A 23657-nucleotide genomic window follows, 5' to 3' on the forward strand; every position below is an offset into this window, starting at 1 on the left:
GAGCCTTATGGGTCGTATCAAAGGTCCATCTCTTTGAGCATCCTTTCTCCTAGTGAGGCCTAAAGCAGGAGCTCAGTGGAGAACCAGGCAAATGGATATCTTGAATACTCTCTCTCTCAGCCTCCTACAAATGGTTTGTGATTCAAGGACTTCTGGAGCTAGGGGCGTTAAAGAGTATTTCCACGTATACAGTACCACTCATGGGTTTTTCTTCTTTTCTTCCTAAGTACATAAATTCAGTGATTTGATAGTATGTTATTTGGGGACTTTTCGGCATGGTATTGAAACATGTGCAGAGAACTTTCTCAAAAAAAACAGAGAAGGGAAGAATGGAGTTTGCATTCATGTTGCCGACGTCATTGCTTTTGTCTCTTGCAAGAGCAGTTCCACTGACAGTGTCTTGCTGCTCCAGAAGTCCCTCATTCCTGAATTTCAGGCTGCTGGCTGACACCTTCCAGGCTCCAGAGGAACACAGGTGTCGTGCATATGGAAACCAAGGTCTTCATTCGAGGAAGCAGGCTTTCTTTACCAGTACAGGGCCCTTGAACTTGGCTCGGTGTTCAGTGGCGAGCCCCCGCTGCCTGTGGAGCACGGGGAGAAGTACTCATGGCAACCCGTGTTGCTAGGCAGATGGATGATTGTGTTTTGTTCCTGTCACTGTGTTCTCAGGGATTCTGGCTTCACTTCTAGATATAATTAATGGTAATAAAGTCTGAAGGTTAAAATATGTGGATCTCTAGGGCCATTTCTGTGCCCGGGTGGAATGGGGAACAGCATCCTGGCACTTACATATAAAAGCGAGAGCTTTTTTCTGGTGCAGCTCTTTAGGCGTAGTCCCAGAGGCTGAGCACTGCCAGTAGCTCCTTGACATTGAGGAATATTGCTGAGGGAAATAAATACTTCCTTTTTCCTAGTAACTAATTTTTAATGCATGTTCAGCCATTCTTTCTCAAATGCAGCTTTGTTGAAGCTGGACAGGAGCAGCTAAAGATCCATAGGATCAGAGCTGTATATGAGCAGCAAGAGATACTTGCCAGGACAGCTCCAATGCCATCCTGTGGACCGAGACGGATTTGAGATGCTGCTATTATAAGCGGCCTTCGAAACTATTATTTTTCCCTTCCTTCCCTCCTTCTGAGTTTTACTTACAGACTCAGCCAACCACTGAGCTTTCTGCCTCTAAAAGAACATCTCCCCTTTCCTGCCTTCCTCCCTCTTTCTTCCTCAGTTCTAACTGCATGGTCCAGCTTCCTGGCTGTGCTGATTCAGATGCTTGTCAGACCCTTTACTGAATTTCTAAACATGGCAGAAAACTGTTCACTTTTTGACGGATTGTTTTTCTACTATTTCAGTGACTCATACCTGCTCTCAATGAATGGTGGAGCCAGTAGAAGGTAGAAGGAAGATGTGCAGCCAGCAGTAGAGAAGGAAGGACAAGACTTGACGAAAGAGCTGGATCCTGCCCTTTTAGCATTGGTGAACTTCCCATGTCTCATGGAATGGTACCCTCTGACATTTTATTTAAGAGATCAGATTTTGAGCTTTTAGATTTATTACCTGTATGAAAAATAAAGGAACTCCCTTGCCAATTTATGTGCTTTTTGCTGTTCTGTAGGTCAGAGCAGAAAGACTTTTATTTTTCAAAAAGAAAACAAAATGATGACAGATAAGGTTAATATGAAAATACCAGCAGTCTGGAAGAGGTCAATGGTAGAGCCAATAATGGTGGCCTATTTTTCTGTCTCTACCCACTCTGTTAGGCATCTCTTCATCTGGTCCAAGCATAGGATCAAAGTCTGCAGTAACAAAGAGAAAAAGGCAGAAGAGAAGCTGTCTTCCCTCCCACACATCAAGGAACAAGGTAGCTGCTCTCAGTGTAATTTACCCAAAATCGGAAGGGAAAGATACAGCATAGGCAAGGAATGATGGAGTCTTTTTCTCATTTTTATCTGGTTGCTGTGTATCATTTGGGTGAACAGATAATGTTTAGATAATACTCTGTTTTGAAGAAGCTGTTTCTGAGTCACTCAAATCAGCTGCTGATCCCAGAGGAAGAGTGGAATGGAGATGCCAAATGCACTTGGGTCATTCGTGTTATATTGGTGAAAAAGGGTATTGCGACACAGAAACACCTCCTGAGTGGCAGGGCTGTACCCATTTAGCTACAGAGGAGGTAGAGGTAGACTCCTGTCACAGAATCATAGCTATTCATTTACTTTCTCTCTGAAGGGCAAATTAATACGCTTCTTTGTGCCTTCAGTTATATGGTCCCCAAGGACCCACAGAGGGAGTTCCATAGTGAAGGCCTTCAGCAAGTGTTCGGAGCAAAGATGTGTCCAAATGCTGCAACCCTGAAGCCATGGGGGGACACTGCTTTCTAGGACGTTATTATACCACCTTGAACTGCTTTATCTTTTACATCACGTCTCCCATTTTAGAGCTGTTTTTTATTGCTGAACAAAATTTCTGAACATATGCATGGAAAATATACAAAATGTGTGATAGGACCCTGATAGCTGAGAGGAATGTATGTGATGAAATTAGGTGCAGAGGCAAGGGTACCTTACGTCTAATAGACTTCAGTGGATTCAGGCCTTGTATCAACAATGCTGGTTTCTTCCATATTTTCCCTGAGATATTTTCTGACATTTTAAATGAAAAATTAGAAGTTTAAAAGGGTATGTTCTCTTCAGAGGAGCTCTTTAAAGATCTTGCATGCAGCAGCTGATATTTCAAGCTGTTGAATTAGTAGTTCTGGGTTTCCTTTTGTACTTGTCTGTGCCAAAATGCGATTAGTTGTTTCAGCCCACTCATACCCTTGGTTTGAGATGTCTGTGCATTAAGTTAGAAGGGAAACAGTCATGTGGTTCAGGTCCAATATTTGATCTGCATTATAATTGTTAACATTTTTTTCCTTACATAGATTTTTCAAGATATGTTGCCAGGAAATTTTAAAGCAGCGAGTTCTCATTTCGAAGTGCTTTCTCGTTCCATATTTTGTTCTGCTCCTGGAGACAGGCAAGACACCAGAGCCCTGTGTGTCAGGAATTGGGGGAAGAAGGGGAAACAGGTGCTGACACTTAGCTGCAAGCTATTGAAAGCAAAAGGAAACTCCAGGCTGGAGCAAACGAAGCACTTCGATTTACAGTAATTGTCCTGAGTGGAATCTCAACAACACGGGCAGGACAGTGCAAAATAGTTTGCTGAAATTAGTATTAGCTGTAAGTCACAAAAGATTCTGCAGCTAAAAGTATCAGTCTTAACAAGTACAAACATCCAGGATTTGACCAATACTTTTACATACTCAGAACAATGCTCTCCCCGAGGAGCTATTGTAGCAGCTTAGGAGGGCCGGAGTCAGCTGCTACAACGGGACATAGACATTGTGGCACACACAACGTGTCATAGCTGTTGCGGACTTCACGATTTCCCCTTTCTTGGTCGGCTTTTACACACTGCTTTTGTTACCATCCCTCTTGGAGGAAACAAAGACAAGTGTGTGTCAAATAGGAAAGGGTGGTGAGGAAAGCCAAGCGCAAGCCCTGGTGAAATTGCTGGGAAGATGTTAAAGGTAGTGGCCTGAGTGGAGTCACCGTCTTATCACATCACATTTGCAGTGACTCTCTTCAATTCAAAGGCTCCTGTAAAAACACAAGAATCTCAATAAATTTGCACAATAGGCAATATTTATATATATTTTAAAGCTGAATGTTGTTCATATTTTGGGTATGGATTTGGCATAAAAACCTGAATGACTAGAACAGGATTTTTTAAAGCTTTTATTAGGGAAATGTGGTAAACACTTTGAATTAGTGTAGCATTTGTAGAAGAGCTGTAAATGTCCTATGATGAATCAGATGATCTGGAAAATGACGTAAGAAATCTAATGTTGGGCACAATATTCAAAAACATGAAATTCCACGTTTGGGGTAGGGGAGGGAAGAGATAAGAAAGCTCCGTCCTTGCCAAAACAACGCGTTTCCTACTTTTCTTCAGTTTCAAACATGTGACTGATCCACCACCATAGATCTACAACCAGGAAAGGCAAAGTTTTTCCGTGTGGAGGGGTAGAGGGAATAAGAAATGGGACCCCTGTAAGACTGAAAGATAAGGGCCTTTCCTTCTGCTGCTGCTGCATCCCCTAACTTTGGCTGCCATGCTGTTCTCACCAAAACTTCTGTTATGAATTTTAGAGGAAACAAATCCGTGCTACTCCTGTAGTCAAACATGTAATTTGAAATATTTAGTTACTTTAATAAACTGTTCAAGTCTGTAGATAACCTTTCAGAGGGATCAGCTTTGTTAGAGAGCGTGATCAGCTGTTTTCCCAACAGAGTAATGGTGTGTTCTCTTGGGCATCTATTATACCCTCTTTACCCTGAGCCACGTTCAATAAAAACACAGAAATAAGTGGCTGAAAGGCAAATAGCAAATGTTATAAATGTTATTAAAAAAGTACGAGGTTTTTTTTAGCAAAGAAGCCCCATTTACCTTCAATGTGTTTTCTGAAATTTCAGTCTTCCATGAATACTGAGCACGTCGTAACTGTTTGAGAGGTAGAGATGAGCGTGTGAGGAGTCATCATCCACCCGGGCTTTGCAAAAATTTAACATCTGACAAACAAGCACCTGCTGTGGCGAGGACAAGGTTTTAGTTCTAGGAATTTCATAAATATTTATTTTCTATGAATATATGGTTGCATCTTGCTGGAATATTAATATTTATATTTTCTCTACTTTCACAGTTGTTTCAGAGTCAGAAGAACCAGGCATCGCAAGCGTGTCTGCTAAAACACACAGCTAAATTTAAACTGCAGTTTTATTTAATATCACTAAGACAGAATATTTTAGCTGTTTCAGAGCGATGGTATTTAGAATAAAATGTTCTTTCACTTTCTAAAGCTCAGATAGAGGGAAATCTCTGAAATTGCTGGGAAGACTCTATTTTTAAGAGACGTGGAGTACTGTGAAGTGGCAGGTTTAAGGGGCTCGTTCGGAGCCTGGCTGCAAGGACAGTGGTGCGCAGTGCTGTGCAGAACCCGCCCCACCTCACAAGCCAGGTGTGGGTTTTGGTTACGGTTTTCCTCTCCATGGCACAGGTGGGATTAACAGCCTAAACCCCTGCGTGGGGTGGCGCAGGGCGCCGGGGCCTGGGGAGCAGGCCGGCGCTGGGCCTCTGCATTGGGATCCAAATTTTGAGCTCGACCGATGTTGTGGGGCGACTGTGGCCGTGGCTCCCTGCCCGGTGCAGTACTCGAGGCCGACACGCAGAGCCTCCCCCGAACTCCTTCCATCACCTTTCACTTGCTTTGTATGTTACCAGGACGCGAAGGCCGCAAGTGAGGAGCTTTCCAGGGCGGAGGGAAGGCGGCTGCGTCTGTCAGCCCGGCCCGGTGGGCAGGCCGCCGGCAGCCGGCCTCGCCGCGCCCGGTCGCGGGGAGCGGCAGCGGCTGCGAGGAGCGGCGGCGGCGGCGGGAGGAGAGGGCCCGGCCGGGCCCGGCCAGGCCCGCGTCGCCATGGCGACGGCGCGCGGCTGCTGCCATGGCGGAGAAGGAGGGGAGCGGCGAGGGTAAGGCCGGGCCGGGGCCGGGGCCTCCAGCCCCGCGGGCTATGCGGGAGGGCTGGCGCGGGGACGGGCCGCCGCGGGGCGCCGGCCGAGCGGGGCCCGCCCCGCCGCGGCCTCAGGCCTGCGGCGATGAGAGAGGCGGCGGCCGGCGGCGTCTGCCCTTCCCGGCGCTGGTGCCAGGATGGCACACGGACGCGCACTGAGAGACACAGACATACATATACGTTTGTGTGTGTGTGTGCGTGCATGTATACATATATGTATATATACATGAATGCATGCACACGTACATATTTACATACACGTATAAATACACCCGCTGCCCCCCCATCGCATTCAAGGTGGCCACACCACTGCCTCCACCTCAGGCCTGCCCCCGCCTCAGGGCGAGGGGCTTCTCCCCAGCACTCCCCGTCACGGGGGATGCCACCGGTCGCCCGCTGCGATGCCACCCGCGGTCAGTGCCACCCGTGGGCGATGGCCACGGGTGCTGGCAGCTTTATGGTTGTGTTACTGCGGCGCAGGGTGCACCCGGAGTTGATGGCAGTGGGGCCCACCACCTCCTCACGCCGTGGGGTGGCTTCCAGGGCAGGCGGGACGGCTGAACCAGCTGCTGGAGGCAGTTGGTCATGGCCCCTTGTAGTCATTTCTGGATGCATCGGGCTCTCTCTGCCAGGAAAAAGTAATCTGTGCTGCTGATAGCACCATGGCTTATTTTTAGAGGCAAGCGTGTTCTACTTTAGGGAGCGTTGCCAGAAATTATATTTTACAGGCTAAAGGTAATTCCTCCTGCAAGGATATTCAAGTATCGTTTTGAGGAAAATGTACTTTCTGTAGAACTCACAATATTGTGACTTCTAAAATCCATCCTTTCCATAAGTAAACTAGTGTGTGTTGTAATAGTTTGCAAATTCTCAACATTGTATTTGAAATAATCTAAATAACAGATTATTTCATGTTATTTAGGAAAAAGCCAATATATTCTGTAGAAAAGTCCTGTATAAATAGTTGCTGTGGATGGTGCTGAATGAGTAATTTGATTTTGGTAGAAGTATTTCTAGCATGCACTTTGCAGCATAGATATCTTGCAGAAATTAAGAAATAACACTGATGTAGCTTCAATGAGGACTGTTCTAAAAGTATTTTTTCTTTTACATTGTTTTTCATTTTTGTTTAGTCTTGTGAAAGCATATTTTTTGCATCTTTCCAGTTTTGCAAATGAAGCTGAGGCACAGTGCTGGCAGAGGTGGATAGAGATGATAGGATAACAGCCTAGAAGTCTGCCGAACCATCTGAGAAGAGGGAATCTGGTGTTCTGGCAGGATAACAGTAATATTGGGAAGTTCTGGCTCCATATATTTTGGGCACCCATATGTACGATATTGAGATTTTGCACCATTTTGTCAATCCACAGGCAGAAACTCTTGGAGAAGAAAGTTCATGGGTTTTTGATTGCTTGATTAACGGCTTTCAATGCTGTTTTTGTAGTTTCAAAGTGAGAATACTTTGTAAGAAGTTTAATTACTGTATTACTGAAGACAGACTCTCTTGGTTTTTTGTTTTTTTTTTTTACACTTAAATGTTTTTTAACATCCTGTAAAACACTGTTCCCAATAGAGTATCAGATATCATCTAGAAGAAAATTGTGCTGTCATCCTAAACGACCTTGACCCATAAACTCCATTCCTGGCCCTACCAGACTTCCTGATGGATCATGGAAAGTGGCATAGTGGGCTTTGGTTTCCTATCTGTAGAATGAGGACAATAACCTGTATCACAGGGACAAGGCATCTGACTTACCTTCCGTCACTCAAGAGAATCATAGTCTGTTATTAGGCAGAAGAGTTGCTTATTGCCCTATATAGGTGTCTCATTATTATAAACATGGTTGAGGTAAGCTAACAGTCAGTGTCTCATTAAACTGCAGAAGCAATCCCATAAGAATAAGTCGCTTACACCCATTTCAGAGTTGCTATTAGACTTCTTGCAGTAGCATTTAGAGGGTTAATTAGGATTCCCCAATTCCGGATTCACACATCGCTCATGCTTTCTTCTGACAAGCATTCCACACCTATGCAAACTGCAACTTTTACTTTATTATGCTTCAAACAGAACAATAACATTAGTTGTATTGTCAAATAATTAGTCTTTAGGGTATTCCTCTCGGTTCTTTGTAGAACTGCAGTTCCACCAGCTTTCATGGTAAAGGTTTCCCTTAGGTCCTATTATTTTCAAGTTTTGTCTTCTTCAAAGTTAAAATGCCTGCTTAGATGTTTTACAGGTGTACATGATGTACACAAGGAAAAATGGTGAAAGGCCGAATCCTGCAACCTCTTGTACATCATGTTACTCACATGAATATTACCCTTTAACTTATGCAATTCTTGTGAATAAAATCTTGTATGTCCATAAGTGTTAATGGGATCATGCCCATACTATCTGTAGCTGCAAGTTTTATGTATGAATTTATATCCCTACATTTGTGCTTTCAACATTGTTTAATGTTTTTTCTTCATACCCATCTGATTACGCTAGACTGTTTGCTTAATATTTCTCTTCTGTATATTTGTCCCTATCTTCCCTCCTATCATTCTGTTTCTTTCCCTTTTTCTGCTACTTATTCAGTCTGTCTGTTCTTCCATTTGCTCTCAGATACTTTCTTTGTAATTTGACATAACATGTCAGATTTTCTAAGTTTTAATATCTCTGATCTCAATGCTGATGTTACTAGAACCTGAAAGCAAAATGTCAGACCGGTAGTGCCTGAAGTAGAACTAGACAGAAGACAAGACATATTTTTCTCCAGCTGGGATTTAAGAAATCACATGGAAGTACATAAAGGAGAGAAAGCTCAGTGTTCCTATATCATTATGGTAATGTTATGTAATTGATCAGTATTTTCTAAGACCATATTCTTTGTGCCAGTTAACGCATATTTAAAATGCAATTAATAAGTCACGAATTTTAATCCACAAGGAAGTATATTAAATAGTCTGAGCTCCTGTTTCACCCACTTATGCCCATATGAAACCGAATAACTAGTTCTGGATAACAGATGTCCTCCAGGAAGATACCTGATTCTGATGCAAAGACCTACAGAGATGGAGAGTAACCATTCTGTGATGATGGTTTTCTCCGGTAAATGATTAGTAGTTGTTCTGGGTAGTTTGGGTTACAGCTGCAATATGTAATCAGGCCTCACAGATCCTCTTTCCCACTTACGAAACAGTCATGTGGAGGTTGTTAGTGGAGATGGGAAAGTTTTCACCCCAATTTTAGTGCCTTATGTAAATACAGCAACAGTGTGTTCAATCATACATATATATCTGCTCTTTAACTGCTCTGATTTGCCGCCTGGCACACTGGTGAAATCAGAGATTTACTGGAGTTTACATTTGGTAAGAACTAGCTACATACCCCATTCAACTACTCCCTTCTTGCAAAGAAGCAGAGTTGCCCCTACTTCACCTACCCTGCTGAATCCTCCCATGTCTGGAGGTAGGATCTAAACCTTCCATCTCCGTGTCACCTGGCTCTGCCTGGATTCTGTATCGCTGGAGATACTGAAAATGTGCTATCACTGCTCATTCTGTTTTAATGAAGTTGCAAGGCCAAGCTTAGAGAGCCTAGTAGCTGCTACGAGCGATGTAGGCAGTCGTAACCATTAATTCTGCTCAGAGCACACTTAATTAACATGGAAGTTTCAAACCTGACACAGAAAAGCGCTTAAGGGGAATCCTGCTGAATGGGATAATGTGATGCACATGATGCTTAAGCACGTGAGTACATTTAAGGGTCTTGCTATATTGAGGATTTTAAAATGTATTTTTGAGAGTTTCACAAATAAGCATCAGCATTTGAAAGGTAAAAAAGCTATGGATTAAGCATTCACAATAAACCTTCAGGCTAAAGTAGTCCATCAGACAAATTATCTCTAATTTAAAATGTGGCAGTGTTTCATTTATGGAAAAAAATACAAAATTAGTATGAGTTGTTAAAAACAAGTAGCTTTCCTAGGGCTCAAGCAAGCAATATTTCATCTCTAGAAGAAAATATGAATATATGAGATCACTTAGGAAATCAGTGTGCAGTTTTATCACTGGAATTTACAGATGAACACTATGAATATTTTTATATCCTCTTGTTGACATTGCTGTGAGAAGTTACGTGAGGAGAAAAGTTTATAGCTTTTATTAGACTGTAATGCAGTTTAACATGCACCTTGACATCAATCTGAGTTATGTTTTAATATTTGTACTTATTTGAGAGTGAAACAAAAAATAAATTATGCCCATCTCCCATGGACAAACACAGGCTGTAGATCCGATCCTCTTGGCTATACTCCTGCAGTAAAAGTTGATCTCAAATGGATGTAGAATAGGTAGTTGCAGATTGACAGGTTTCTTGTTTCCATGGTGCATAAAATGGCAGAATTTTTTCAGTTTGACTCTACTTCTATCTGACTTACTGAATAAAAAATTGGCTGGTGTGCAGAAAGGCTTTAAACTTTTTTGTCTTTTAAACAATGCCAACCAGCAGATACGCAGTGCTGACAGGGAGCTCGAGAACTCCCACAAATTATCTTTCCAACAATAGTTAACATGTTATTAAGAATTTCCATGTCTACATACTAATTATTCTGAGATCTGAGGGGTTGGGGTTTTTTTTGCAATTGAGGAGTACCTTTATTTTGTGTGAACAGATACTGCTTCATTGCCATTGGCGATAGAATGTGGCGGGCTAAAGGTTGTGGAAGGGAAATCATCTTTTCGGGTAACACAGGTCTGACGTGAACCTGTTGTTGAACGTGCTCAGCGTTTAGCCCCCAGGTGGGAGATGGCCATACAGACAGGGGTGCTGGTCACACCACTGCTCTGCCCCAGACAAATCCTGCCATGGGGTCCGGCTGCCACTACGCTGTTTCTGCCATGGGGGAATGGTTGAGGTGGGAGGCAGAAGCTGAAAATAGCTCCGACACATCCTGTGAGGTATCCTGAGGTGAGAAATAGCTGCGGCAGCGATGTCCCAGCCCAGCCTGTGCAGAGGTGGGCCTCGTGCCCGGCGTGGCGGAGATGGCAGCAGGGCCATGGGACAGTCGGAGATGGGGCTGGGGATGCTGCAGAAGGTAGCCAGAGAAGCAGGGAGCTCCCTGCGTGGAGCTTGCAGGTATCTGGTGTGGGGGTAAAAGCTATTGGCACGATAAGGGGCAGGAGGTCCCAAAACTTACCTCTGGCCCCCACGGCTTTTGAGGTTGGATTATGTGCTACCTGACAGGTCTCGGGAGATATTTTTATAAATGGTCTTTAATTGTAAATGTCCATCTTTAAGAAAATACAGACTCCCCACTTTTTGGAAATGTGACATCCTTACTGTTCAGTGTTACATAGGTGTGGGTAGTATGTGAAAGCCCCATGAACATAAGATTGGAAGGGATTTCCTTGTGTCCAGCCTGGGGCTGTATACAACCATAACTTTCAAAAGCTTATCAAGCTCCATCTTAAAAATGATAAGGATTATTGTGTCGCTGGTGTAAGGTCACAGGAGATTCTGGACTGTTACTACTGATGGTCAGGTTGAAAATTAGACATGGATTCTGAAATTTATCTGTGAACAGCTTGTATCCTTTTTTTCCCTGTTTGCCAACTTTCTCCTTTAGTTTAGCCTGCCTCAACTGGTTATAGAAATAAGTCTTATTCCCCATTGATGATAAATGTAAATGTCTTAAATTTGTCAGCTGTTCAAATTCAGAATATTACTCTTAGGCAAACAAAAAGAAAATTGGAGGTTCATATTCATTCATGATATGTAAAGAAAGTGATTTAGCACTGTAAGTGATACTTTTAAGACAGCTCCTTAAAAACCAACCAGCTGCAGCAAACCCCTGTAGTCCCTTGCCATTTTGGTTCACTGTAACAGTCTTCCTTTGCTTGCTCAAAGCCCTCACTCCAGAGTAGTGCAGATAGAATTGCAACCAGTCTAGAAACTACTTTTTTTAAACTCATTTGAGACCCTGTCAGGCAAATTGAAGGGCTTATGATATGTTACATAATAACAGCATGTATTAAAAGTCATACTTAAAAACCCTCATTCTCCCATTATATTGTAGACAATTACGGTTCTTTCAAAAGAAGAAAGTTTACAAACTGCTGTATTTTAGCAGCACTGCTGTGGTGCTGTAGTTAAACTTTATAATGGCTTATGTTTAAAATAAATTAATTCTCAGAGCACTAATACCCACTTGATTCTGGTCCCTGGTTCCTGACCACTTGAGCAATCAGTGTGCAGAGGCAGTTTAGCAGGCATATTCAATTTATGAGATGTTTGGTGCTGCCACACATGCAATCAGATGTACATGCACGCCATTGGGGACAAGTTATAGAGTGCCCTGTTGGGGCCATCCCACGTCATTGGCAGAGTGAGCTGCTGTTGTGAGGCACGCAGCAGCGTGTGCATTACTGCATTTTGGTGGAGCTTGGTGTGGTGCATATGTGTTGTAGGCCGTGGGTGTCGGAGTTGTCCATTGTGGGTCTGCCATCTGCTTCTGGGGCCAGCACTGTGGAGAGTCCGGGAAAAATGGAGACTAATGCCTTCTGTGACCACACAGCATAGCAGCATGGGTTATGTTCTGCCAGTGTCGCAGCCTGTGTAAGCTCTTCCTTTTCAGCAGCAGCTGGAGGTATAGCAAGACTCTCAGCATCACCAGGGGAGCTATATATCCTCACAGGGCATTTTGCTGTTGGTGATGAAAGAGAATATAAGTATGGGCTAGACATAACTCTTTCATTATATCCCAGGTGTGGCTGAGATGAAAGATACGGAACAAATTGCAAGAGTGGAGATTACTGTTTTTGCCAGCTCTGAGCTGCAATAGGAGCGCTGACTGGTACAATTGCCAGAGTTGGGATTTCAGGGATGTGCAAGACATCCCTAATGGAGATTTATGCTGGGCTTATCTCTGCCTTATGAAAAGGGAGACTGCATGCAGCTGGTATTGACTTTAAAAAAGTGTCACAATTATTTTTTGCAGGCTAACAAGCGTCAAGTGCTGTCATTTCTTTCACTTCACTGTAGGAAGGATAACATCATGACTTCCCTCAAGAGAAGTATAAGATATTAATTGTATATTATCTGTGAATCACAGGCGTACAGGACGCAGTCCAGGTCTATGCATAGATGGGTCTTCCTTGCCTTCTTTGGATGACTGGAGGCATATTGCCACATGCTCTGCTCAGAAGAGATGATCTTTATATCAAAAGGAAAGGATTTTCCCCCATCATTCTGCAAGTTAGTGTGACAAAGCATGTTGTTTCACTGCCCTCAGTGTCAGTTGCATGCAATGGCAAGTATTTGGCAACTTGTCTGTTGACACCAGCTAGCAGAAGGAGAGCTTTGCTGTCAGAGCTGGACCTGTGCAAATGATTAGGGTGAGTGATATTACTCAGAGCTTGCTGCTTTGCTCATGAAGCTCCAGGCTTCGTGAAGTCAGACTCAGCCACCACTTGACTAGCTGCAGAATGATGATGTGCTTGGCTGGCTGAAATTTAGGTCATAATTGAGACCTGTTAGGTCCAATTCGGGTACATATTTCTTCCTGAGAGTTGTTATTGCATGCTGCTTCCAAAGTAATAATCTGCAACAGTTGTGAGGCCTGTGTAACTAAAGCAGCATGGCTGTGGCCGACTGCTTGGGAAGACAGGCAGGACCAAATCCTGAGAGCCATAGGTGAACATTTCATGCTGTGTCCTGATCGTTGCTCTAAAAATGTTACAGCTACTCCTGACATAAAATGTGTGACAGCTTATCAAGTGAAAATGCATGTCGTTATGATCCAGGACTCAATAGCTTTTCCTGTCCTGTAAGGTCACTGTAACTGTCCCATCCCGGAGTCCTGAGGCCCATCTCATCCAGCTCTTCCCTCCAAGAAATGCAAAAAGGCAAAACAGGTTTGAGGAAAAAAAATATATTTCAACACATGACCAAATATTAGATTAAAAAAAAAAGAAACTGGCTTTTCTGCCTTTGCAACTCTGCAACAACAAATGCACAAAGTGTGGGCAAACAGACTTGCGTGAAAGCTGGGAAGAGAGAAACTGCTATGGCCAGAGTAGGTGCTGTTGTACTTTGAAAAATGCTCAGGAGAACTGCCAAGCGTTTCTGCTGTAAGTAATGATGACTCCAGATTCTTTGAAGCTCTAAGAGGTTATCCCGACTTTTTATCTGAAGTTTGGGCATACACAGGGCATACCCCGCATGCATTGCTTCTGGTTCCCAGTGCTATATATTCTCCAGAGGATATAGGCAATAAGATGCATGTTACTGTTCACAGCATGACACAGCTGCAGTATTTAATACGGGGGTGACACTGGGTTAGGATACAAGGAGTAGGGCGCTTAAGAAGGTCAGGTCAGGGCATTAGCTGTCACTGTTGACTGTTTTAGAGCTCAGAGAGACTTTGTACTCAGGGTGATAAAAATCTGTAAGCTGTAGCTATAGGGAAAGGTGCGAGACAGAGCTGTGACCTCGCACAGGAAGATGCTTGTCACTGGGCTCTAACTGCAGTACCCCCAACAGCCAGGGGGACAGTGGGAGATGGCAGGAGGAGCTCAGGGCTGTGGCGAGGTGGAGCTGCACCCAGTCCATAGGGCAGCAGCAGCAGAACAGTAAGTTGGAGCTGGAGGAGGGCTGGCTGCCAAGTATTTGCTTGTGCACTTCCCTGCTACTTACAGGTAGTAACCCTCCTGCACAGTATCATCCTGGCTGGTCAAAACGAAGAGCAGAAAACCTGCCTGTGATGCTGGGTATGTGGGAATCCAACTTGCATTGCCATTTCCTGATGGAAGGGTTTCTGCCTACTACCACCAGCGAAGCAGGGGATGATGGCCTCCACTGGAACATTTTCATTGCAGATGTAAAAGGAATGCAGTAGCATGGCTTACAAATTACTCACTAGAAAATGTCAGAATGTCTTGCAATTTTAACCTGAATTAGGCCAACTTGTGGTTTTCTTTTCTGACTTTTTTTTCTGGGTGTGCTGCTAGGTCCAGAACACTTCATCAGCAGGAGAATCTAGTGTTGTATCCAAGTCCTTGCCCCAGCCTGCACACCTGCATTTCCAAGGCCAGGACTAGCCCATCTTGGCTAGGTGCTGCTATGGGCCACTGCCTGGGCTTGCGGCAGATCAGGAATCCCTGCCAGAGTCTGTCTTGTCTTAATTGCTTTGACCTGGATCGTGATGCATGCTACATCCCAGATGCACGGTCATACCAACCAGCCAGCCACTGCACCTCCATTTCTCCTCTTTGGCAGACTCAGACCAAACCACAAATTTGTTTTGTGCGGTGAAAGTAGGAAGGACTCCTTCCATTCCATCCCACCAAGAAAAAATTGAAAAATTGATCACTCATCAAACCTCAGCTAGTGCAGAGTTTTGAGGAAATTGAACTCTAGCTGAGTACAGCTAGGTAGTATTCCTTGATCATTTTCAAGGATTGTAGGCTTCTCTGCTGATGCTTATGAAGACTGGTGCTTCAGTATATGTAGATATATATGTGGATATAGCATATCTGCACAGATTGTGTAAAGTAAAAACATCAGGGCATATTTTGTTCAGCCCTTCCTGAGATGCATGAGGTGCTGTCGCTGACATGGGTTGATACGTACCTGTGTTGCATCACTCAGACTAATTGCCTACAGGGAATGGAGTTTTCCCTAGCAAACCGTATGATTGTAGCATCCTTCCCCCATATATCCCAGGATTGTGTATACTTAGCTTGCTTTCACCAACAAGCTGCTCAGGAACTCTTTGAACAGCAAGAAGGAAGGATTTTCTTGCCTGTAGGGCAGGGGAGAGACTAGTCATGCCCTCCCTTTTCCTGAAAAATAAGTCTCATCACCTGGAGCTGGATCTAGACTGCCAAGGACACAGTCACACGTGGCACCTGAAGAGATGTGAAGATTATGATGACAAAAGCACAAAGCTGGGAAAGGAGATTCAGCAGAGCAGAAGAGTGCTATCCCAGAGGGAACAGTGCTCCAGGGCAAATCGAGCCAGCAGTGTCAGCCACCTCTGCCTCTGTGCATTTCTGTGTAAGGAGCTCAGCCAGCTAATAGGAAAGGCAGAGTTGTATCCCTTACCACATCCTCAGCACGTGCTGATGCTTTTTTTTCAATGGCACCAAACTTCTGTATGCCTTCCCCACCAGCAAACCCGCTACAAATCCAGCCCTGAAGAGCACTTAGTGGAGTTTTACAGACTGTAAGAAGCACTGTATGACATTAGCAGGACTCCCGCTGGGACCCACTCCCACTCAGCCACTCTAACATTTAACATTCCCTGCCCCTCTTCCCTTCACTTGCAAGTTCTGCTTGGTTATAAATAGTTTCAGTAAGTTTAGAGTAAGTTTGCTTTGCATTTTATATGTAGGAAATCCTTATGCCTTTTATTTCTTTGACAAACAAATTGCAATCATCCTTTCTGGGGATCTCCAGAAAGAATTGGGTGGAACCAGGGAAATTAATGTCTCTGTTCTGGAAGCCTGGGCACAGAGAGGCTGTCAGGGTTGTAGTATAGGAAGTGATGCAGAAAACAGTGGTTTATTGGTCCCCTCCAACATATGGGCAATTTTGTGTTACAGCAAGCATCTGTCAAGGATTTTGCAGAGGTAGCAAGGGTATCCCTCGTAATTTGCCCTTCTCCATTCTCATAGGCAAATGCATTATCTGCAGCAAGCCCAGGCAGTGGTTGTAGTTCCACTGGGGCTTCATGCTGACATGCTTTGCCATCTGCATCCCTTGGCTTTAAGAAATACAGTGCAAGCCCTGGACAGAGCAAGCAAACAGGATCCTGGTAAGGATGTGGGAGTCAGGTTTAATGCAGCAGCTGTTCAGGCTGTTATATCATTATGATTCAGGGCAGATAGGTATGAGTTATGAAGTACTGAGGATACAGACTGATCTCTGTGGACTGGTGTGGGAGCTGTTTGCCCAGCACAGACCAGGCAAAATAATGGCATCTTGCAAGAGCAACCAGAAGTGACAGCATTAAAATGGGTTTGATGACCTACAAGAATGTGTACCACGAGGGAAAGAAATATTTTTTCCAGTGATGAAAAACCGTATTTGATCCAGAAGGGAGGCCAGTAGACAAGATTGACTATGACTCCAGCACCTCTGGGGAGAGATAACTGGGACAAGAACTTTGTGAATGGTGGATATTCCCTTTCAAATCAATGACACGTTAATACAAATTGCATTTTGGAGGCAGTGTGAACTATAGATTTAAACACCTTTGGATATACAAGGTGATGAAAGGCATTGACTATTTGTGGCGTCTTATCCAGGCATGGCATCCTCCATGGCCTGTTTTGTTCTATGTTATAGTCTCAGTTAGATTAAGAATTGTATGAGCATCTAGAAGCTTGACTGCTTATCAAGGCAACAGTAGTTTCTATACTTACTTTGTTTCTCAACAGTTTGTTAGAGAAATTTCTAATTTCTAAACAGTTTCTCAAATTAGTTAATTGCCCCATTAATTTTGTAGTTTTGGTTCCCACGTATTAAAACATCTGAATCTATGGTAGCTTAGAATGCTATGGCATTTAAAATACCATCTACTGAACAATGAAAACCTAGGATAATATTCAGGATATCTTGTTTCATCAGGTACTGGCAACTTGTAGCTCCATTGGTTGCTGCCAACTGACTATCACAAACTGGATATATTTTCCATCTTGGTATATTGTTGCATTTTTCAGCTTTGAGATTGAAATGCACAGTTGTTATATCGTTTTTTTAAAGTCTTTAATAGATTCGTCAACTTCTAACTGAAATAACCAAAATATTTCTATTGTGGTTGATCTGAACTCTTTTTATTTTTTTTATTACTAGCATCATTCTATAAAATAATCTGATTTCCATAGCCAAAGCTGGAGTCAAGATAGTGCTTAATTTTTTACATCACTTTATTATATTTTTTACCCATGTTACAATTGTCTTATGTAAAGAAGACAAAAAGGAAAAATTGTGTTTAATATTTTTGTGTCAGAATTTGAAGTAGCTTTTGCGGTTAACTTTGCCACAGCCTTCATCAAACTGACAGCCTGTATTTTATTATCAGACATCAAATTAATTACCTGATTTTTCTAAAACCTTATTTGCTGCTGGTGGTTTTGTTCTCATGGTTATTCGCACCACATGCCATGGGACTGTGCGAAGATTGTTCTGATTGCTCCACTCTGAGAGCTCCATTCTGTGTATCTGTTTTTAAATATAGTCCTTTTATTTTTATTCTCTATTAGTAAGCTAGTTACTTTGATGGAAACAACCAGGTAATTTTTTCGCTCTCACATGTACTACCATTAGGAAAAGAGGTATGACAATAGGGTGAGGTTATGCTCTTAGCCCAAGGTTGCTTGCATATATGATGATGAGTGTGTAGGTCTTTGGTTTTGTTGATTCACACTGATGATGGGGTTTGCTTGTTTATCTGAATACCACATGGTGTATGCTGCCACAAACATAAACAATAGGGAACAATGATATGGCTAGTTCTCAACAATTCTGAAAAAAATGAAAGAAAAAGCTTTTGCTGTTCTTGAGATTTCATTTCTGCTTCTTTGAGAATGCTTGAAAGTGACCTCTGCAGAAACCAGTTAAGCTTTTTTATCTTCTACAGGAAACAGACTAAAATTCAGATTGCCTAAGTATCATCTGTGATAACATGGGACGCTTCTCATCCAGGAGAGAAAGCATTATCCCTTTGCTGAGTCTGCAGGCCATAGCTTGGATCCCCAAATTGGACCAGGTACTACTGTCAGTGAAGACCTCAGCCTGGCCATTTCTTGGGAACTGGCTTATACCAAATGTAATGAAGCTGCATCTTTTATCTCTTCACTCAATCTGAATGGCTAAACTCAGGTGACAGATTTCTCATTGGTGCCATCAATACTTTGCATCAACCTGTTTTCTTCAGATTGCAGTTCAGGAATGGGTTTATCCCTTCTTTGGAGGAATCAAGCTGCTTTATAAACCTCTTGTTTTTCTTAAAAATCTGCTTGATTTGTCTTTCCAGAATGAAGACTCTTCACTGAGCACATATCTTAAATTATTTCATTATGTATCACAAGACACAAAGAAATAACATTGCATATTACGCAAGCTTACAGCTTAATTATATTGTTCCTTTCTTTTCTGGTAACTAATATATTAATATCATACGTGCTATAGGAGGTACAGAGTAGAGAAGAAAATATTTCTCTTGCCTCAATATTTTTAGAGCATGGCATACTGTTTCAGCTTATTAGGATGACTGTACATTAAGCTTCCTCTGGAATAAAGAAGGTCACTAGAAAAAATCTAATGTATGCCTTTTCTTCTACAGAGCAGAAAGGTCTTGCCAATAAGTCAGATTCAAGTGGCCTCAAGCTTGTTTTCTCCCTGTGTTCCTTTTCCTCAGTAATTTCCTTAAAATAGAATTAGTTAAATGCTGTAAGGTTTTCTTATTTGGGGTGGGGCAAGGTTTCTGAATTATTTTCAAGTCAGTCAAGCTCCCCACACTTAACATGAAGGCAACACAAACATTTGTGGCAGAATAATTTAGAGAGTTGCATACTTTGCTTTGGAGTTAGGAAAAGAAGGAGTAGCATGGAAACACCTTACGCTGGTATCATCACCAATAATTCATCTGATGACACCACACTGGCTTTCCCTTTTTGTTCTGGAAACACAATGTCTTGATAAAACGGATGAGCTTATTTGAGAGTGTTTGAGATTTCACCTGTGCTGGTGATGCTCAGTATTGTGACTGCTTTTTAGTATCTTGACCTAGGCGATGGTCCAGTTAACACTTGCCTAAAAGCCTGATTAGATGTCGTAAGAGCTAATTGATAACCTCCTCAGAGTTGCAATTGTGAAGTCTCTTATTGTTTTTTTTGCTTCATATTTAAGCAAATATACATCGTACATTTCTTCTCATTAGAACTACAGTCAGATTTGGTTTTTTTTTTCTTTCCCCAATTCTTATGCCCTTATTTCCAGTAGGGGTTTTGTGAAGGATTTTGGAAGAGGTCAGATGAAACAGTGGCTGCAAACATCAAAGACAAATCTCTTTTGCTTTTTAGTTCATCTCTTTCATCCTTTTGCCCTGTATACCTAGATTATAAATTGGGAGTCACCCATAAGGGAACATGGTACTGGTTTTTCACATCTTCAGGAATAGCACCAGTCTCCCTTCTTACTGCGGAACTGTTCCTGCATCTTGACACATTTCTAGGATTTTAACTCCATATTAACGCTGAAAGGAGTAAGATCTATTTACCTATTTCTGCATGTTGGCCGAACCTTTTTTTTGACCATGCAGTAGGCTCAGTTTTTAAGCAGGGACTTCACACTTACTTTTTTGTACCTTTTCCACCTCTGGCTGGCTCAGATATTCCCCATAGCTCAACCACCTTCTCACCTCTCCTTTTTGATTGGCATTGTATGGCAAGACAGAGAGTGTTACTTGTGATTTTGGGGATCATGGGAAGAGCTAGAATTTGCAAAGGATGGTCATAGGGGCGTTATGGAAGAGTGTTGGAGCAGTGTGGGGAGGGTGGTTAAATACCATAGCTTGGATCCGTGAGCAGAAAGAGAAGGTTCACTGAAGTTGAGTGGAGATTGCAGGGCGCTTTAAGACTCACATTTTCTCATGTGGCTGCCTGCACAGTCATGTCCCTTCTTGTGTCCATTGCCTTCTTAAAAATGTTCCTTTTTCTTCATAGAAGTCTGCCAGTTTTTCAGCTGACAGGACCAAGGCTGCTGCCTACTTTTTTGGTTGAAATAATGGCTAGTGGGAAAGAGAAGAAATGGTGCTGGAATATGTAGCCACTGGTAAGATTCTGTACTTCCTGCTAATAAACTCCCGTTAGTGGATGGGGAGATCTACAAAAGAGCTGTTGATAACAACACTTTTAAATAAAACCAGATCAACAACATGTAAACGACTCTAAAACTGTCTGTCACTGAGTTGGGATTACCCAGTTGTGTCCCTTGTCCTTTCAGACTGACTAGTTCAGCCAGGCAGCCCCGTGTGAGAAAGTATTCCTGTCCCCAGAGACCTCAGGGGTTTCCTCACACCTGCTTGTAACCGTAACATAATACCATGAAGAGAGGATGAAGTAATTAATGAGACATCCACATGCATATAGGAGTTTAAATATACAATTGACTATATTTATTAAACTATACCTAGATTAATGTTTATAGAGATTAATGTTTCAGGTGTGTTGAGCAGTAACACTAAGTAATAAAATCAAGTCCACTGGTGCTTCTACAAGTCAGCCCTTAATTTTACTCTTTACATAGCACAAAAAGAGTTTTAGAGTACTGCATTGTGTAAGTAGGCTCATCAGGCTGCGTTGGGACTAAATCTTTTCCTGTGAGCAGCAGACGGGTGCTGCTCCCCAGCATTTTAGGTGGTTGTTTAATGTTGGCCTACCTGTTCTTTTGATACTGCTTTTTTCTGCACATAATTTCTCTTCAGTGAAAGGAAGGGTTGGCTTTTTGAACCATCAGAGCAACTGGCCCCAAGGAAGAAAAGAAAGCCACCTTATACAATTAAACGAATGGTAGAATCTGTCAAATTGTATCAACCAGAAATCACTTTTTAAAATGCTCGTTACTCAAGAGTCTGGCAGAGCCACATCTATTTAATTGCTTCTGTTCCCTACAAAGACTGAAGCTGTGGTCTTTGAAGAAGAAATGTCACAGCTGAGGCAGGTGTGCTGCTTAAGGGCTGGCTTCAAATGGGCCTCGGAGTGCTGGGGAACAGTCTGGACAAGCTGACGAGGAACAATTCAGTCTGAAAGAACTAGCAGAATTAATTTGGGAGTCGCAGCTCCCTGCCAGTCTTACTTAACTGGCAGCATCTAGAGCTTTATCTAGTTCATGCTAAACAAACTGGGAAAACAGCAAAGGATAGTACAGGAAAGGAAACTGATAGTGAATAGACTTTTGTTGTGGTTTAGCCCCAGTTGGCAACTAAGCCCCACACAGCCGCTCACTCACCCTGCCCCCCAGTGGGATGGGGGAGAGAATCTGAAGCAAAAGTAAGAAAACTCGCGGGTTGAGATAAGAACAGTTTAATAATTAAAATAAAGTAATAATAATAAATTGTAAGGAAAAGGAAAACGACGAGAGAGAGAGAGGAACAAAACCCAAGAAAAAAACAAGTGATGCAACTGCTCACCCCCTGCTGACGGACACCCAGCCCATCCCCGAGCAGCGATTGCTGCCCCCCAGCCAACTCCCCCCAGTTTATATACTGAGCATGACGCCATATGGTATGGAATAGCCCTCTGGCCAGTTTGGCTGTGCCCCCTCCCAGCTTCTTGTGCACCTGGCAGAGCATGGGAAGCTGAAAAGTCCTTGACTAGTGCTCAGCAACAACTCAGTCATCAGTGTGTTATCAACATTATTCTCATACTAAATCCAAAACACAGCACTATATCAGCTACTGGAAAGAAAATTAACTCTATCCCAGCCGAAACGAGGACAGTATCCACCCCTTATTCTATACCATCTACGTCATGCCCAGGTCCTACCCTTTCCAATACATTCCAATTAATCACCACCAGTTTCCCTGTCTTTTGATGTATGCACACAGATATCATTCCCTTGGCCTATGGGCCATCCCTCTAAAATGTCCGTTGGGTTCATTTAGTCCATGACTTTGGGTTCCATCTGTCATAATAGTCTTTCAGGGCAGGAGAGATGGTGTGTGGTGTTGGATTGTTGCATGCTGAAGCCAGTTCTGGTTCCATCACTGCTGGACTTCACTTGGTTTCATCCAAGTTAATTCTTCCTTAATCTGGGTGATTCTTACTGTAATACTGTTAATATGGCATGTAGCAACCATAAAAATAATGACATACAGTATTATATAGCAATTATCATCATACCATTCCGTTCATTGCCTATTTTCACCCAAAATCAAATCCCCTTGAGGTACACATCGGACTTCCCCATCCTCCCGCATTACCCACCAAGCACACCCAGGTCCTTGAGCAAAAGCAATCCCACAAATGGGTTTTCCTTTGCCCAAGGCAGGAGCAACCCAGACTGTCTTCCCCAGCGTATTTTTTACGTGCACTACAGGGACTTCATCCCCCTCTACAGTACATAAAAGTTTTGATTGGGCAGGGCCAGCTTGATTGACAGAACCCCTAGTGTTGACTAACCAAGTGGCCTTTGCTAAATGTGTATCCCAATGTTTGAATGTCTCAGCATCCATTGCTCTCAGTGTAGTCTTTGACAGTCGATTGTATCGTTCGATTTTCCCGGGGGCTGGTGCATGATAGGGGATGTGATATACCCACTCAATGCCGTGCTCTTTGGCCCAGGTGTCTGTGAGGTTGTTTTGGAAATGAGTCCTGTTGTCCGACTCAGTTCCCTCTGGGGTGCCGTGTCACCACAGGACTTGCTCTTCAAGGCCCAGGAGAGTGTTCCAGGAGGTAGCATGGGGCACAGGATAAGTTTCCAGCCATCCGGTGGTTGCTTCCACCATGGTAAGCACATAGCGCTTGCCTTGGAGGGTTTGTGGGAGTGTGATATAATCCATCTGCCAGGCCTCCCCATATTTATATTTCGGCCATTGTCCTCCATACCACAGAGGCTTTAACCGCTTGGCTTGTTTGATTGCAGCGCGTTTCACATTCATGGATAACCTGTGCAATAGTGTCCATGGTCAAGTCCACCCCTCATTCACAAGGCCATCTATATGTTGCATCTCTTCCTGGATGGCCTCAGGTGTCACGGGCCCACCAAGCTATGAATAATTCGCCCTTATCTTGCCAGTCCAGATCCACCTGAGCCACTTCAATCTTAGCAGCCTGATCCAACTGCTGCTTGTTTTGATGTTCTTCAGTGGCCCAACTCGGGTACATGAGCATCTATGGGATGTACTTTTACAACCAGGTTCTCCACCCGGGCAGCAATATCTTGCTACAATGAGGCAGCCCAGATGGGTTTGCCTCTGCGCTGCCAGTTACTCTGCTTCTGTTGCTGCAGCCACCCCCACAGGGCATTTGCCACCATCCATGAGTCAGTATAGAGAT

General features: G+C 43.2%; 1 protein-coding gene across 1 annotated transcript in view; it reads left to right on the forward strand.

Annotated features, from left to right (window-relative positions):
* Positions 1-5255: 5255 nt before the first annotated feature.
* Positions 5256-23657, forward strand: part of EFCAB2 (EF-hand calcium binding domain 2) — a 36532-nt gene continuing 18130 nt past the window's right edge. Inside the window, exon 1 of the mRNA XM_072858105.1 lies at positions 5256-5568. Coding sequence (XP_072714206.1) covers positions 5541-5568 — 28 coding nt within the window. The 5' untranslated portion in view covers positions 5256-5540. The remainder of the gene's footprint in view (positions 5569-23657) is intronic.

The sequence above is a fragment of the Ciconia boyciana genome, chromosome 3 (assembly GCF_034638445.1).
Source record: "Ciconia boyciana chromosome 3, ASM3463844v1, whole genome shotgun sequence".
Lineage (NCBI taxonomy): Eukaryota > Metazoa > Chordata > Aves > Ciconiiformes > Ciconiidae > Ciconia > Ciconia boyciana.